The sequence below is a fragment of the Tetrahymena thermophila genome, assembly GCF_000189635.1.
Source record: "Tetrahymena thermophila SB210 genomic scaffold scf_8254587, whole genome shotgun sequence".
Lineage (NCBI taxonomy): Eukaryota > Ciliophora > Oligohymenophorea > Hymenostomatida > Tetrahymenidae > Tetrahymena > Tetrahymena thermophila.
Genome location: NW_002476358.1, coordinates 433,100 through 450,386, shown reverse-complemented (window position 1 = coordinate 450,386; position 17,287 = coordinate 433,100). Strand labels below are relative to the sequence as shown.

At 22.4% G+C, this 17,287-nt stretch overlaps 7 protein-coding genes across 7 annotated transcripts; 3 read left to right on the top strand and 4 right to left on the bottom strand. All coding sequences in view use genetic code 6, as the record gives it.

Annotated features, from left to right (window-relative positions):
- Nucleotides 1–580: 580 nt before the first annotated feature.
- On the top strand, nt 581–3,123 carry TTHERM_00389770 (hypothetical protein; the record flags this gene model as incomplete). Its single annotated transcript, XM_001019382.2, has 8 exons — nt 581–804; nt 868–956; nt 1,018–1,059; nt 1,127–1,436; nt 1,508–2,091; nt 2,149–2,498; nt 2,569–2,762; nt 2,820–3,123. Exons 1-8 carry the CDS (start codon nt 614–616, stop codon nt 3,121–3,123), a joined length of 2,064 nt encoding a protein of 687 aa, XP_001019382.2. The 5' UTR covers nt 581–613.
- A 791-nt stretch (nt 3,124–3,914) lies between these two features.
- TTHERM_000389769 (transmembrane protein, putative) lies at nt 3,915–5,030 on the top strand (the record flags this gene model as incomplete). Its single annotated transcript, XM_012798445.1, has 1 exon — nt 3,915–5,030. One exon carries the CDS (start codon nt 3,915–3,917, stop codon nt 5,028–5,030), a length of 1,116 nt encoding a protein of 371 aa, XP_012653899.1.
- A 1,602-nt stretch (nt 5,031–6,632) lies between these two features.
- Nucleotides 6,633–8,060, bottom strand: TTHERM_00389750 (hypothetical protein; the record flags this gene model as incomplete). Its single annotated transcript, XM_001019380.1, has 1 exon — nt 6,633–8,060. The coding sequence occupies one exon, from the start codon at nt 8,058–8,060 to the stop codon at nt 6,633–6,635; it is 1,428 nt and encodes a 475-aa protein (XP_001019380.1).
- Nucleotides 8,061–8,524: 464 nt separating this feature from the next.
- On the bottom strand, nt 8,525–9,833 carry TTHERM_00389740 (S49 family peptidase; the record flags this gene model as incomplete). The annotated part of the gene is made up of 6 exons (XM_001019379.3): nt 8,525–8,675; nt 8,732–8,805; nt 8,855–8,987; nt 9,156–9,408; nt 9,534–9,613; nt 9,757–9,833. The coding sequence occupies 6 exons, from the start codon at nt 9,831–9,833 to the stop codon at nt 8,525–8,527; spliced, it is 768 nt and encodes a 255-aa protein (XP_001019379.2).
- A 932-nt stretch (nt 9,834–10,765) lies between these two features.
- TTHERM_00389730 (hypothetical protein) lies at nt 10,766–12,712 on the top strand (the record flags this gene model as incomplete). The annotated part of the gene is made up of 3 exons (XM_001019378.2): nt 10,766–12,442; nt 12,503–12,565; nt 12,623–12,712. The coding sequence occupies exons 1-3, from the start codon at nt 10,826–10,828 to the stop codon at nt 12,710–12,712; spliced, it is 1,770 nt and encodes a 589-aa protein (XP_001019378.1). The 5' UTR covers nt 10,766–10,825.
- Nucleotides 12,713–13,208: 496 nt separating this feature from the next.
- On the bottom strand, nt 13,209–13,832 carry TTHERM_000389729 (hypothetical protein; the record flags this gene model as incomplete). Its single annotated transcript, XM_012798444.1, has 1 exon — nt 13,209–13,832. One exon carries the CDS (start codon nt 13,830–13,832, stop codon nt 13,209–13,211), a length of 624 nt encoding a protein of 207 aa, XP_012653898.1.
- Nucleotides 13,833–14,923: 1,091 nt separating this feature from the next.
- TTHERM_00389700 (hypothetical protein) lies at nt 14,924–16,414 on the bottom strand. Its single transcript, XM_001019375.2, has one exon. It carries the CDS (start codon nt 16,394–16,396, stop codon nt 14,996–14,998), a length of 1,401 nt encoding a protein of 466 aa, XP_001019375.2. The 5' UTR covers nt 16,397–16,414; the 3' UTR covers nt 14,924–14,995.
- Nucleotides 16,415–17,287: the final 873 nt, after the last annotated feature.

Below are 17,287 nucleotides of genomic sequence, written 5' to 3'. Positions count from 1 at the left end.
ATATTTAAAATTTAATTAAGTTTTAGAATTTTAATATTTAAAAGATGAATAAAAAATTAATTCCTTATTGGAATAAAAAAATTCTTTTAAATTAATTGAGAAAATTTTTAATTATTTAAATTTGTTTTTTTCGTTTAGTAAAAAAATATTTTAAAAATAGTTATGCTCAATCATGAATTGAGGATGTTTTTGTTTTATGTGTAATTTTTTTGTTTTTGAATAAAAGGATCAGATTGAAGTAACTCGATTACCTAATTAAAAATTAATTAAGAAAAAATTCATAACAAAGAATTTTAGTAAAATTATTTTATGGGAGCTATGAATAAAATTATCTAAAAAATAATCAAAAATAAAGAAATTCAATTGAAATAATTATTTTAGATTAATTATTACTTATTTATATTTTTAGAATAATAATTTAATGGATTACAAATTTATAGATTCAACCAGAAGATAATTAATAAAATAGGAAATAACCATTAATTGTTTATATGTTAATAATAAAGTTTTTATGTAGAAAGTATTTAGCATATAAATATAAATCAAAAGTTAATATAATTGATTATATTTATTCTTATAAACTTAATTAAAAATCATCTAAAAAAAATTATTAATGTTAAATTACTAAGAAGAAGCAGAAAGAACTTTATTAGGTTCTAGGGGATCAGCAAAAAGAAGTAAATCATAAGCACCCACTGTTTAAGTTAAGTATTATGGAAAAGTATATTCAATATGCTGTGATAGTCCATCAACTAAACAATCTATTGCAGAAACAGGATACTGTAAAAGCTACTTTAAAGATTTGTATAAAATTTATATTACATCTTACATAAATGTGATTTTAAATATTTGCTAAATTTAATATAGAGTAAAATAAATAGAAAAAACTAAAGAGAGTGAATTAACTGAAAATATTAAGAATTTGAGGATTGAATATTATCATAAGAGATTAGCTAGTAAGTTTAAAAATTTTATTTTTTTACATTTTATTTAAGGATAATTATAATTATGAAATAGATGCAATAAATATAGTCAATGAGAGAAGAAAAGAAATCAAGCGTATTTATTTAGTTTGTTTATACATATTTACATTAAATTAAATTAGTGAAACTTAAAATAATTTTAGATGAAAAAAAATAAATGGTTGCATCACAAAGAAAATAAGATACTGAAAAGAGAGGAAAAAATAAATAGGATACTTTGGATGACTCTGAAACTGATTCTGTTTTAAATTATTAAAGAAAAGAAAAAAATACTCCTAGAAAAAATGGTTTATCTGAATTTTCAATTAATAAAAGAGCTAATTCTGTAAATAACTCAAGAAACGATACATAGTCTGAGAGTTAAAATGATTTTATCACTTCTCCTGATATGAAAATGGGAACAAATAGAAATTAAAAATAAAATATTGAATCTGCAAGCCCTGTTAAATAGAAGTATTTATTCAATAATAAAATCTATTAGTTATAAATTTATTTATTTATTTGATTTTAATATAATAATTTAGGTATAGAAATAAAAATAATGACTCTGAATTAAATTTTAAGAGGGTTATTCAATATCTTAAATCTAATCATAAGAATCCTGATATTAGTCCTCCATAAGATATTTTAAAATCAAGTGATGATAGCCCGTAATTTACTAAGGAAATATAAAAATATAATAAGAAGAAGCAATTAGAATAATTTAAGGCTTCTTAAGAATTAAGTATAGTTTTGAAAGAACTATAAAAGGAAGAAAAAGAGAAGGATAGGATTTAAAAAAAGATTATGAAAGAAATGAAAGATGATTAGGAAGAGTAATATTAGATGGAGAAAAAGAGAAGGAAATGGAGAGACGAGTTAGAAAATAAAAAAGAAAAGGAGGCAGAGTATGAGGAATAAAGAAAAAATTAACTTAATTCCTTTAAGTATAAAATGGAATAGTTAAAATAGAAGCATGGTTATGAAAAAGATTTCTTAATTTAGAAAAAAGAGTAAAAAGAAAGAGCATAAACTGAGATTAAGTATAAAACTTTAAGTTAGATACACGATAACAAAGAGTAGGAAAGCTTTAAAAGAACTATGTTGCAAACTGATTTAGATTAAAAAAGTAAAGATTTTCATTTAAATTATTTTTAAAAATTTTTATTTTATTTGATGATAAAAGTGTACTGTAGTGAATAAATGCACAATCACCAGATAAACCAGAAAAAAGAGTAACTGAGAGAGAAATTTAGGCAAGATAAAGAAATTTATGATAATTACAAGAAAATAGAGGAAGATAAAATTAATAAGAATTTAAGGAATTTTTTGGATAAGCTTGAAAACAATAAAATGGTTGCAATCAAACATATTCAAGATGTTATGGAAAAAGATAAAAAAAAGAAAGAACACATAAGTGAGTTAAATGAACTTCGTACTAACAATATTATGCAAATACAAAATTAAAAAGAAGAACAACTAACTCAAAGGGAGTAAAAGTTATAATAATACAATAAATATATATTAAACAAAAAGGTAATTTATCAACTATCAATAAATATAAATTTCTTGATTTATATGCTAAATTAATTTAATTTTTTTAAAGAAATAAGATGAAGAGGAATTAAATGAGAAAAAGGAGAAAGCTTTACTTAGGTAAATGGAGATAAAGGACAATGAAGAAATATAAAAAAGGAAAAAAGAATATGAATTTTAGTAATACTTTTAAAGAGACTTAGATAAGAAGGAGAAGTTCATATAAGAATAAGATAAATTAAAATTGTTAGATATTGCTAGAAAGTATTTCAAAATTTAGATCATTTATTTGTGTTTGTTTATTTATATTTAATAAAATAGAGAGAACAATATTCACTAATCACTAGAAACTGAAAGAATTCAGAGAAATATGGATTATGTTACATAGAAGATATTAAATAAAAATAGTAAATTTACTGAGCTCAATAAAACTGTAGAGATATTGAAAACAACTATTGATGACAAGAAAGTTGACTACTCAATTTTTAAATTATAAAAACCTAAAAAAGAATAATCTTTAGAAAACCGTTCTTCAACATCTTTTAGACCTCGAGAAAGTAAGAGCCATTTTGGAAAAAGGGAAAGTGAAGTATCAAGTCCTTTTAAAAGAAAACTAATTTGCTGATTTAATTAATATGTAGCCTTAATAAAACCATTTTAATAATGCTTTTACAATTAAAAAAAAGTAAAAAAGTTAAAAATTTACAAATATTAAATTGATAATAAGATAAGATAAATCAATTAAAGAAGAATTTATTTTATTTAATTTTTTATGATTTTGACAGTTTATCAGACTATGATAAAATTTAATGATGGATTTTATATGTCGTTTTTTTATAATATGCGTATTGTATTTATTTTGTTTGTTCAATATTATAGTATATTTTATTTATGTGGCTATCTTAGTTTAATTAATTAATGATAAAATTGATCTATACAGATAAAATTTTTTTTGTTTAATATAAATAATACAACAAATAAGTTATTTGTATTAATTAATTCTTCTTCTACATCATCATTTTCTGCCTACATACATACCTGCCTGAATGCAATTATCTGGTATCTTTTCACCAAGTGGAAAGGATGTTAAATTAAGCGGTATTCAAGATCACTTAAGAGTCTCCTAGGTAATTGTGAACAAACCAAATTCTTCTGAATTAGCTTAGCTAAACCCCTTGATATAAAATTTTGATTCTGTTTCATTTACAAGTGAGAAAAAAAACTTAGACATTTTTAATATTAGGAAAAGCAATAAAAGCACGCTACGTTAAAGATAAAATATGAAAAAATCGACTTCATTACAATTAAAATTTCAGTCAGGAAGTTATCTGCTTTTACCAGATTAGGCATTTGATTTGTAATAAGCTAAAATACCATAAACAACTAGAAATTTTCATAGCCAAGAATTAACTTTTTATGCTAATAATACTCCCTCTTCTACTAATAATGCAAATAATTATGCCTTTTATAAATATGACCCTAACTTACCTTTACAATAAACACCTAATAATATTTCATCGCCCAATAATAAATCTTAATGCTTCTTTTCATAAAAAATTTCGAACTAGAAAAATGAACAGAATTTTATCAATAATTTATTAGAAAAAGAAAAAAGTCCTACTTTTAAAAGAAATAGAAATTTAAGCGATTTTACTAGCAGCTCGAACTAGAAACATCCAAGTTCTATCAAACTAAGATCTAAACACATATAAAAATCTTTGGATAAGTAAGATTAACAAATAGGACAATAAAATTTTGATGTTGTAAATTAATTAACACCCATAAAATTAAATAAATTTGTCATCAAAAAAGAGGCTTCATAAATACATCCTAAAATTCTTAGCGATTTAAAAGAATAGATACAAAGCTAATGTTAAACATTATCTTAGAATAATCACAATACATTAAACATTAAATATCCTCTACGATCAAACTATATAATTAAGCAAAAAAATGGTCAGAGTCTTACAAAATCTCAAACTTATTAAATTTAATAATTAACTTCTACGTTTTAGCCAAATAATTAAAAAAAATTAAATAAAGGAGAATTTATAACTCTTTTTTCTAGTAAAACACAATAAATTAATGTTTAGCAACCTAAATCCATAATAAAACTCAATAGTGGGTAATATCCAAACGAGTAAAATATAGGAAAATTGGCCAATAACTTTGACACAAAATAAATTAGTCTTTAAAAAAGAACAATAAATGTAAAATCACCTGATATTAATGATAAAAGCATTACTCCTGTTCCTTAAAAAGAAGAATTCAAATTCAATTAAAATATTTAGTAAAGTACATTTACCAACCGAAAAAGAGCTCTTAGCAATATGGGCATTAAAGTGTCTTAAAAATAGGAAAAAGATGTTTAAACAGATTTATAGGAATTAAATTTTCAAACTACTCATCCTTATTCAAGTATAGTTTATAAAAAGATTTCTGAAGACACTTAGTAGAAGCCAGTTATTAATATAATTGAAGCAAAAGGAGATTTATTTTCAAGCAATTAAAATAATTAAGTCAATTAGATGATAGTCTGCAATCATAATATTAATGATGAAAAGGAGTAATTTGAAGTACATCAGCAAAAAGAGATGAATATTAAAATGAGTGAATAAAAAAATTAAAAAATGTTAAATGTCCCTCATTCAAATGATTAAAGTTAAATTTAATAATTCTGTATAGAAAATACAAATAATAGCAAGTAAAATTTATTTAAAAGTTCTATTAACTTTTGGGACTCATAACATTAATAATCAGCAAACATTGAAAAAAATAATATTAGAAATAATAAATTTTAAAATTGTGATAATGATATTTAAGAAAAAGACGATAATGTTTCACCTAAAAAAAGTGAGCTTTATTTGGTATCAAAATATTCTACTTCAAATAGAAATTCTCCTCATTATTTCCATTAAATTTCAAAAATTAACTATTCTAATACTTAATAAAACATAAATAAAGATGACCAACTAAACAAAACTAATCTAAATTCTTCAGCAAACAAACCTTAATTATCATAAAAATAAATTATAGTTGCTTAATAAGCGTAACTTGAATCAATAAATGATAAAGGAAAAAATTAATAATATTTGTAAACAATAAGTGGTTTAAGTTAAATGAACTCCCAATAAGATTCATAATTAAAATAAAATTCACAGGCATTTAAAGACATAAATTTATTTTATAAATAATTCAAATTTTCTAGTATCTATGAAAACTAGATCTAGCAAAATTAATATGCATAGAGTCCAAAAAATAATCTGAAAAATAATTAAGATTCTTCAACTGATTCAATTTAAAATATTTATTTGTAAAAGTTTGATGGCTATAGAATGTTATCTCATTATCAATTATATCAAAATTAAACTCAGAGTAAAAAAAGAGGTAACTCCTTTTTTACAAAAACAAACCAAGAAATTTATTCAACTAAAACCCCACATATAGTCCCAATTAAAAAACAAAAGGATGCTAAAACTAAAGATCATAGCTTAACTTTAAGAAATGAGCCTACAACTACAGTAGCACAACAGCAAAAGAGGAATTTGTAGGTTTAAGAAAATTCAAAGATAAATAGTAAGTTTGAAGAGAAAGATGTGTTCAATGAATCAGTCTAACCTTGGTCAAGAAAAGATTCAGAATTGGATATTAGTATTTTTTGAAAATAACTTTCTGTGTAAAAGCTTTAATTAAATAAAAACACTACTAAAACAATTTTAAATAAAATAGCTAAAAATTATTATTATATTATCTAATTTATATTATGATTATTTGTTTCTTTATTCAATTTCTTAGTAAAAATATTAATTTTAAATTGACAGAAAATTTGTTTCAATTTAAATATTTTTAACATATAAATCAATAATTTATAATATATTAAACTTTTTTAGCTGTTTTAATAAAAAAATTTTTGTTTTTATTTAACTAAAATTTCATTTCCTTAAAATTGATTCATCATTGATGATTAGTCAAAAAAATATCAACTTTATATTTCTCGTTTTTATTAAAAATTAAAAAAAATAATTTTAAGAAACTTTCTTTTACTTTAAAATAAATAAAATTATCATATTTGAATTAAAATGGTTGTTTGAAGACAATAGAATTATATAAATAGATTCAACATTAATTTTATAATCATAATTATTGTTTTTACTGAAGCTTTTCTTCATCTTTTGGATGCAGATATACATGATTTTGGTTTTTATTTTAAACTGCATAAACATTAACTGAAAGTTTAGGGATTCTCTATTTATATGTGTGATATTAGTTTGCTTATTTCTCATAATAATTAATGTTTGCTTATTTTTTATATTCATCAGTAGCTTTAGGATCTCTAGAAAAGCTTCTATTTTGGTTATTTTTTAATTCTGAGTTTCTGAATGGGCTGTTTTATTAGGAATATGTTTCGTAGAAGTATAGTTTCAAATCTCTATCTTAGTAGGGCATTTTGGAGTAAGAATTTAATTTATCATAAAAATTCGGCTTTGTTACTTGAGCATTTAATTTATTTACATGCTAAACTTTAAACAGCTATCTTTCTTTAGAGTTAGATTAATCTTGTTTACTACTTGCAGAGGAGGATCCTTGGTAGCTTGATTAAACTCTTGTTAAGGATTCATCAAAAGTTTGATTTAAAGATTTATTTATTTTATTTCCTAGTTTGTAAAATCCATTATTCCCTGTTGCTGTACCATAAAATGGTTTTCCACTTTAATATGATTTTCTGCTTTTTATTTTGTTGAAATTTTCTTCATTATGATATTTATAGATTACAGAAGGTAATTCGACAATAGGATTATGAAATTTGTTGATTTATTTTTCTAACGACTGCTCTTATGAATCATTAAGAATTTCATTTTGCTATTAAGAAGTCGTCTTTAAATATCTTTAAATCGGCTCTAATAATTTTTCTTTATACTTTTAAGGACAATTTGTAGAGTTTTAAATATTATTTATATGTTTATCTCTAAAGGGATTTTAAGGATTAGATTCATTAATAGACCTCATAATATCTTAAGCTATAGCTTTGTTTTACATAACATCATCGTACAGCGTATTAAAAACTGGATTGTTCATAATAACATTATTTTCTTTTGCTCTTGGCTAACGGTTGACTTAATAAAATATTTTTTCATCAGTTTCTTGAATAAATTCTATTTTAGCAGGGCAAAAAGGTTAATTTGCCAATATTATATCTTCGACTTTTTAGTTTAGCCTTTTATGTGCATTTTCTATTTTATTAGTAGAATCTATTATATTTTCTACATCTTGTATTCTTACTTTTAAATCTCGTGATTCTTTTTCTTTGATTTGCAATGTAGACAATCCCAGCATATTTCTATATTTCTCCATATACTCCTATTTGATCCTATACTTTGCAGGATTTTCTTTCAGATTAACGTTTAACTCTATGACTCTTTGGGGGTTTGATGTACCATTCACATGGGTTATACTACTTAAACCTTCTTATATGTTAGAAGACTATGATCTTAATCTTGATTATGATTTTTAAACACTGCCACTTCGGTAGCTAAGTTCGCTTTTTAGATTTGAGTATGACATAATTTTACTTAAATTTATTTTGTCTCCCTTTCTAATTTGTAAATTTATTATAGCTGATATTATTTTTTATTAGATATATTAACTGATGAATTTATTAGCTATTTTGAATGGTTCTTTTTTAATCTTATAGTATAATCGAATACTCCACAAAATAAAAATATTTATTAATTTTACAAGAAAAATTTGCTTCAATTTATTCATTCATTTATGTAAAAAATATAAATTTTAATATCTTGTCAATAAAAATTATAACTTGGAATGAAATTTATTCAAAATAAAATATTTTTGCATTTAGTGAATAATTTAAGAGTAAAATAAAATTCTTTAAATTATTGTGTTTTTTTGTTTAAATTTGTAGTTAAAACGATAAAAAATATTAGATTAACGAACAAGAATAATATTAACTCATTTTACAATTTTTAATTGAGAATATTCTGTGTGTAAAAAATTCTAATATTATTTAATCATTTTTGATAGATAGTTTAGAATAAGTTATATAGCTTGGCATACTCCATGAACTTTCCTGAAATAGAGGGCTTTTAAGGAAAGACAACATCAGCTTTTGGGAATTCCTCCTTCATAACATCTTGGACTCTGCCAATAGAATCAATTAAACTATTTTTTAAAAGTGTTCAAATTAATGTAAAAACTATTAAAATATCTATCTATACCCATATTCTAATGCTTATTTTCCGTTGAATACATCACCATTATACAATAAACTTCCTCTCTTTTCTTTGGGAACCTAAATATTTAATTAAATTATATATTGATTTTCATATGTATGAATATACTTTAATCTTTGATCCTCTTTATTCTTCCACTAAATCAATAAACTTTTTGTGTTAGCTTTACAACATATTTTCATATACGTGTCTTAACTCTTCAGGAACATCTTTAAACATAGATTAATTAGTGACAGAAGCTCTTTTTAATAAAAATATTAAGTAAGATATATTATTCTAAAGATAGTATCAATAAACAAAGATTTATCTGGAATATTTGTCAACTAGGCTCTAATTTAAATAAAAGATAGAAGTTATATCTTTCATATAAAGCCTGAAATTTAATCGTTTCATAAATTGCAATAATTACGGATTAGTAGTTACTGATCTAATCTCTATCCCTTGATTTAAAATCAATTCTTTTACATTCATAAAGTTAGTTATAGATCCAATAGATCCAAGTGTTGATTATTGATCAGCAAATACTTTATCTCCAGAAATAAGAACTTAAAATCCAGCGCTGGCAGCTAAATCTTCAGCAAAAGTGTATACAGTTAGGTGATTATCATGAGCAAAATTATGAATTAAATCAACCATTTTTTTACTCTAAGTAGGTGATCCACCTTTATATTATATAATAGAAGTAAATATCAAGTGCTAAACTAATTATCTTGTGTGCTAATAGAAAATTTATAAATTCTAAATTAGCTTTATTCAAGTGTAATTTGCAATAAAATAAACAAATTACCAGGACTGTTAACAACAACTGCTAATGCCTTAGCAGTAGAAACTCTAATATCCTTCAGATTTTTTTCCAATTCAATTACACTTTATAATATTCAAATATTATTTTAATTATTGTTGACTATTAAAACTATCAATTAATAAGCTTTCTTTAAAACTTCAACCTAAAATGTAAATAATGTATCTATCTATCCCTCATTAAAAAATTTTAATTAATTTCTCAATACCTTTTTTCAGTTATTTATCCGTTAATGGTAACTACTGGAACAGTAGGTTTTAAAAAAAACTAGGCTATTTTCTTCATTTAAGTGTTGGCTCTGCTTAGAATAATATTTGATTAATTAAATTGAAGATTTTTTTTTCTTATAAATATATTTATTGCTAATTAAAATCAAAAAGATATTATTTGTCTGTTCAATACCTTAAACATGAACTTATAATAATATTTTTTATATTAACTAATAAAAAAGATACTAACTAAGTAAGTACTAAATTTAAAACGATATTACAAAAAAAAATTATAAATTTAATTTTATTCAAATACTTTTTATTAGAATATTTTCAAAATTAATTTAGAGTTAGATTTTCTTTTTTAAATTTAATTTATTTAAAATATTTCAAACAAAAAAGATATTTATTATCATTATTTTAAATTACTGATATAAAGTAAACAAAAATGCAAAGTAATAAATGAAAAATAAGAAAGAGAAATATTCTCATCTAAAAAGAAAATTTATTTGAGAAAATAAATTTTTATCAACCTTTTAAATGAATGAATGAATGTCTAATCTTTACATTTTAATACTCTAATTTATTTTTTACTCATTTATTAAATTTTGAAAAATAAATTTATATTTTAGGATTGAAGAGACTCTTTTCAAAAAAAATTAATTATGCAAGATTTTATATTTCTATTTTTTGCAATATTTATTATTAATTTTCAGTATAAATTTAATTTTAAAAATTTTTTTAGAAATAAAATATTTGTAAATTATAATTAATACAAAATGTTTACTTTTAATAGAAGTTGTACATTTTTAATTTAATTAAATATTAATATAAAAAGTGTAAGATTAATACATAAATAAATTATGAATTTGTTAAAACTTTTAGTTTTATATGAAGCAATAGATATATTCAGATATTTCATACTTAACATAATTATAAAAATATTGTTGTATTCTTAACCATAAATTAAATTAATCACAAAATTGTATTTCAATAAAAATTTGCCTACCTATTAAATTTAATTAATTATTTCAATTATTGGTTTTAGATAAACAAAAGATAAAAAATATGTAAAGTTAACCTTTAGTATAAGAAGGAGATACTACTGAAATTAATTAGATAAATGATACCAATTTATAACAAAATGTTAAGAAAAAACCTAAGAGAAAGTTTAGCAAAAAGAAGAAGAATATTCAAAAATTGAGAATGGAGTAATTATCTACTGTGTATAGCACAAATCATTAATATACTTAAAGTTCGTAAGTATCTAATAGAGTTTAAAAAATGGTTATTAACCATTCACCAAGAATAAATAGCAGTTAACCTTTATAAAAACGTAATAAAATTGTGAACAATCTTTCTCCATAATAATTAAGCTCAGATAATTATGAAATATCAAATTTATATAGTACATGTGTAGTAAAATAGGTTTCAGATTTATTTTAATAAAATTAGTATTTGAGTAAAAGTATTAGAAATTTTAAGATTCCTTAAACTATGAAGTAACAAATTGAATAGTACAAGCAAAAAATAAACTACGAGAGATAAATTTAAGGTGAGAGTGGTTAGCTATAGCAGAATAATAATGATTTACTAAAAAATAAATAAACTAAACAATTGTATGCAAATTTATAACTTATTGCATCTAATACTCCATCCACTTCTTCTGATTAACACAATAAAGAAGATGCTTCAGATAAATTTTAGCTCTCTCCACAATCATTTATGCATATCAAAGAAGTAGATTAAAATAATAAAAATTTGATTAATTTATACACAACAGATTCTTTTTAAGGAAGTGAAACTAATAGAAATATTTCTTCAACTTAAAAAAATATTTATACTTCAATAGTTAATAAAAGAAGATCTTAGTCGCTGAATTAGGATGGCTCTAATTAGAGTAAAATATTATAAAGCAGAACTCTTTAAGCTAACTTAAAAAGTTCTAATTTAATAAATGAACAAAATGATCCAATTAGAAAATAATCTGAAACAACGCCATGCAATAACGTTTAATATAACAACTGGGAAGAGTAGTTCATTGGAGTAGTGTAAGATGATGAAAGAGATAGTAATAGATAGTCAACAAATGAAAGTTTTCATTTAAATAAAAGTTATTCTAAAAAGGAAGATAATAAAATAAAGTTATTAAAATTTAGTATGGATAACATTTCTTTTTCAAATCCTGAATATTTGGAAAGATTGAAAAAGAAGCTAGCTTTTAAACCTAGAGAATTCATCCCAATTGGTACCAAATACTCTTTCTAATCATAAGAATAAGACCATTCTAGCTATTTTAAAAGTTTATCATAAACTCCAAAAGTTAGTAATTTTAAAACTAAGTAATTCAACGAGGGAACAAGAGAAACGAGCCCAAATTTATAAAAAAAAATAAGTAGAAGATTTTTTGATAAATATTAAAATAATTATCATCATTCAGCAAGCATGAATTAGTCATAGGATTTTGACTTCTAAAAGATCAAAGAAAAAACAATATAAATAAAAAAATATACATAATAGCTTCAATATTTTCCTTGGAGATTGAGCTAAATAGTATAAGAAAAAGAGAAATAAGAGTAAGAAAGAAAGATGAACCGATTTGAATTTGAATCTAATAATTCTTCTCACAAACAACCACCTTAGAAGTAACAATAACAGCTGGAAAATAGATTTAATAATTTAATGGTAAATAAATTAAAATAAAATTTTAACAATCAATTCTAATAAAATTTTAATTATTTTTAGTAAAATATGGATATGAGTAAACAAATTGAAGAAATAAATAGAATCATCAATAAACAAAGACAAGTAATCAACTTTTTTTTTCTTTTCAATTTATCTTAATCTTGTTTAAATATTTATTAGGTCATTCGTAAAGAATCTGATTAGCAAATTCATAAAACAGTTAGATTTATTAATTAAGATCCTTTACAGCCCTAGTCACAAGAATAATGAATATTTATTTTGCTCTGTTAAATTATTTTTGCTAAATTTTTAATATGCTTATATATTTATCTATCCTTCAATCAATGTTTTATGTTTTAAGATGCAAATATTTCAAAAATTTTATTTTTATAAATTACTTTTAAGTTTTATTTTATTTTTTATATAAGAAAAGAATAAAATGATTTTAATTTAAATTTATTATTTTTTCTTAGATTTTTAAAAAATAATTAAAATGAGCAGCGAAAGCTTAAAGTATATGATGTCTCTCTAAAATTGATTTAAAATTTTTGTTTATTTTTTATATTATTTTTTATTTTAGTTTATTTTATTTTTTTACTTGTTTTTTATTTTTTTATTGGATATTTTTATTTTATTTTATTTTTTATTTATTTATTTAATTTCTTTTATTTTTAGAAGTCTGGGCTTGGGAAAAGGAGGTAGTCTAACTTAATTATATATTAACTTTGGTTATTATAATGCAAATTAGCAAATTGGTTAATAATGTTCATATATGTCTTAAGATAGCTAGTCTCCAGATCTGTACCTCTGAATCTTCTAATATCAATTTATTTATTTTATTGTTTTTTATTTTTATTTTTTATTGTTTTTTTATTTATTTATTTTTTTCTTTCTTTTTTGTGTCTTTATCTTCATTCATCTCTAGAGTCTGTTTTTAAACAATACTTTTTATATATTAAAGCGCTTGTAAGAGAGAGGGTTTACCCACTTTGTTAAAATAGTGACAAATACTCCGTGCTTTTTTGCATCGAAGATGAGGCTTGAAACATATAAGCCTTTTTAAAACAAATTTCTCAAGCTCTGAGGATCTGCATGTGACGGATGGATAGGACTGACATTTAGCCTTTCGAAAAAGTAAACGCGGGCATTACTTTTTACATAATTAAAAACTTTGAAAGATGTCTTGAATTAGAATTGATCTTTGATGATATATTTTAATATCTCCATGAGATTTTTAATTAGAGTTATCTTAAAAAACTTTGTTCTAATTATGATCGCAATGAACTCCTAAGGGGCCATTTAAGGCACTTAAGAAATGATAACTCTTAATTAAAAAAGGCTTTAAAAACTAATGGAGAGAATGATTATTTTAATCTTTCTTCCTTCTCATGGCATCAATCTAATTGGTTTTGGGAAAATTTTGTCACAGCCTTCGACAGAACTTGGTATGTGCAGAGCGTGCCGATCTTCCCTTGCAAAGTGGGGTTTCTTTTATTCGCCCAGAGAATCGTAACACCTCTAGATGGCTTTTTCTTTTTTTGCCATTACTTTTCTCAATCTATCTTTTCTTTAATTTGAAAATTAATTTCAAATATCTTTTAATAAATTTATTATGAAAAAATTTCTTTTTCGCCGTTAGAAAATCTTTCTTTGAAATTTTTAATATTATAAAAAATTGAATTTGAAATTAAATTAATGATAAATAAATAAATACTTAATTAAATTTTTGTGGATAATTAATATTGCTTATAAAAGTTTTAATTCAACTAATAGAAGAAGCATATTTGATTAATATTATTAATTCGTTTTTATTTAAATTATTTCTTTAAAAAAATAATTTTTTTCAAAAAAAATGCTAAATTAATTTTTTTTATCGAAAAAATATTTTCTTGAATTTATTTATTAGAAAAGTCATTTTGAATAAATTATTCATCTTAGTATAGTAGATAATTAATTATATGAGTGTGTCATTGAATTATATTTTGCATAATATGTGAATAAATTAAAAGTTACTTTCTAAAATACTTAAATATTATAAATATATCTAAAACTCATCGATAAAAGAAAATTTTTTATTTACACCAAATCAATCATTCAAAATGTTCATTTTATACTGTCCGTCTAAAATTTAAAGTGAGAAATCATAAATTTTAAGTATTTTAAAAATGAAAACAAAATAAATAAGTAAGTAAACTTTTTAGATTAGTTTTATAAAATAATTTAATTTTTTCATAAAATATTTTTATGACAATATAAAATAAAATTCATTATTTATATTAATATAATTAGAATAAATTTAATTGATTGAGTGAGAGTGTGTTTTATTAATTAGTTGCAAAATATGTTAAAATTTAAAAATTAATTAAGAATTTATTTCTAAAGTATTTTTGAGTATTCAATGAAATTAAAAAGTAAAAAAAAAAATAGTAAATAATATTGAACCATTAAAAAGTTCTTTTTATAATGTCTAAAATTTAAAGTGGGAAATCATAACATTTTTTGTATTTAAAAAATAAAATCACAACAAATAAATTAGTTAACACTATTTATGTTTCACCATTTTTTGTTATTTTAGTAAATGTTTGATTGTTATTATTACCATGCATTTAAAACTACTGACTTGTTTTATTTATTTGCTGGGTTATTAATTTTGGATAGGGTACTTACACTTTACTGATTAGATTCATTAATTATAGCATTAGGTTTCATGGATAGAATTTTATTTGCTAATGCTTACCTTTTATTTTGTATATCTACAGACAAAGGAAGAGCGATTGTATAAGTTCTACCAGTATTAATATCTTTTTTCTTAAGTATCTTAAATTTACCTTATGTCTCCATGTCGAAGTATGCTCTTACTTGTCTTGAGGCTTATTCTAGTATTTCTCCTCTTTGTTAGAAAGGGTTTTAATTTACATGATTAATTTTATCTTGGGCATCATTTTTATCTGGATATATATGGAATTAATTATTTATATTTTGCTATTGCATGAAACCCATTTATTGAGAATTTTTATCAAGCTTATTCCTGAAATATTATTGGTTTCTATCCATGAAATCAATCACTTCAAAACTATCTTCATTATCTTCTTTTAATAAGACTTCATTCACAAATTCATCATACTCGTATATATCGTATAGTCCATTGTTTAAATTCGTTTAAGGTGGATGACCTTGCATACTTAAAGAAAATTTGTTCCCTCTAAATTCTCCAAAAACTCTAAATCTATCAATTCCTATTTCATCTTTTAAATAAAGACGATGATGCTATTAGGCTTTTCTTTGGATATTTATGTTTGGAAGAACTAATTCTTTGTCTAAAATAATTTTTTCTTAGGGTTTGTCTTTTAGTAAATCTAAGTTAATAAGCTGTTGTTCTATTTTAGTATCTTTTTTATCTATTTAATCTCCCTAATTTCCTTCAACTAAACCTCCTTCTATTTAATTTTTATTCCCTCCTGATTCTTTTATAATTTGCTTATCATTCTATTTGTTATCTATTTCTCTTAATCCCACTAAATTCATATCTTGAGGCAACAGATTAAGATTATTCGAGCTTAGTTTTGATCTTTATTTGATTAAATTAACTTCTTCTTCGTCAATTTCAAGATCAATAATGTCTAATTCTTGATTGGATTATTTTACTTATTTGAGATCATGCCCAGTCAATAAATGAATAATGTCTTTTTAGTTTTTAAAATAGTAGTTACTTTAATCAGATTGATTGGTTTTATTTTCACTCATGTTAATTACATGTTCATCTTTTTTATCAATACTTAGCATGTTTAGCAAGAAGTTTTAGCGTTTTTAGATATTCTTACGATTAAGCCATTCTAAAAAGTGGGAAGTTTATTCTATTAATATATTCCTGGCCCATTTATATCTCTAAATAAGGAGAGGAATATTTACAACAAATTCGAATAGAATAAAAAGAAAATTTGCTATGAATAGCATTAGAATGATATTTTATATGTGAAATGAATTTGATATTTAGGAAAGTGTTTTATTATTTTTGTATTACTGTGTTTCTGAAATTAAAATAATCCATATTATACATATAAAAAATTCATTGAATATTTCCAAGAAAAGATAGCGTTTTCTATTTAGAGGACGGCAAACTATCATATAAACTAGTAAGGCAAAATATGTCAAAAAGATTAAGCTTGCTTGAGCTACCAAATTAACGTCATACATAAAAACTAATATAGCAGCTATTATTGTTTTCTAAATTATGATAATTAGGTGAAAGTTTCTCTAAAGAATATTATTCAACCTCAAGTAAACCCAATAAACTCTGTTCTTGTTATAATCATCAAAGTGAAGTTCAGGTTTTTCATAGGGCTTTTTGAAGTTAGTGAGTTTTATATAATCTACTAATATTAAGCCTATATAAAGAAGACCAAAAAAACAAAAAGCAAATGAAAACTAATTTATAAAAAAAGAAGATTTAACATTTTAAAATAAAATTTTCAAGATTTACTGTATTAAATAATGAAGAATAATCTCCTTATTTTAATTGCAAGAATATAGAAATAATAATTTCAAAGTATGAAAGCAAAAATAGTGCTAATGGTAAGTTGTATGTTATCAGCATATTTAAGTGGTAGGTAAAGTAGTGATGGTCCAATTCATACTTTATTATGTATTTATTCAAGCAGTAACAGAAAAGCCAAATAAAACCTTATATGCAGAAGAATATAAGCATGTTACTTAAAAAAGAACCTGTGAAATTATTTTAATCAAATTTTTTGTCAGACCACGTATTATATGTTTCATATAAAGTTCTAGATCTTAATTATTAATTTGATTAATATAGATTTTTTCTATTTAATATTTACTTGCTGT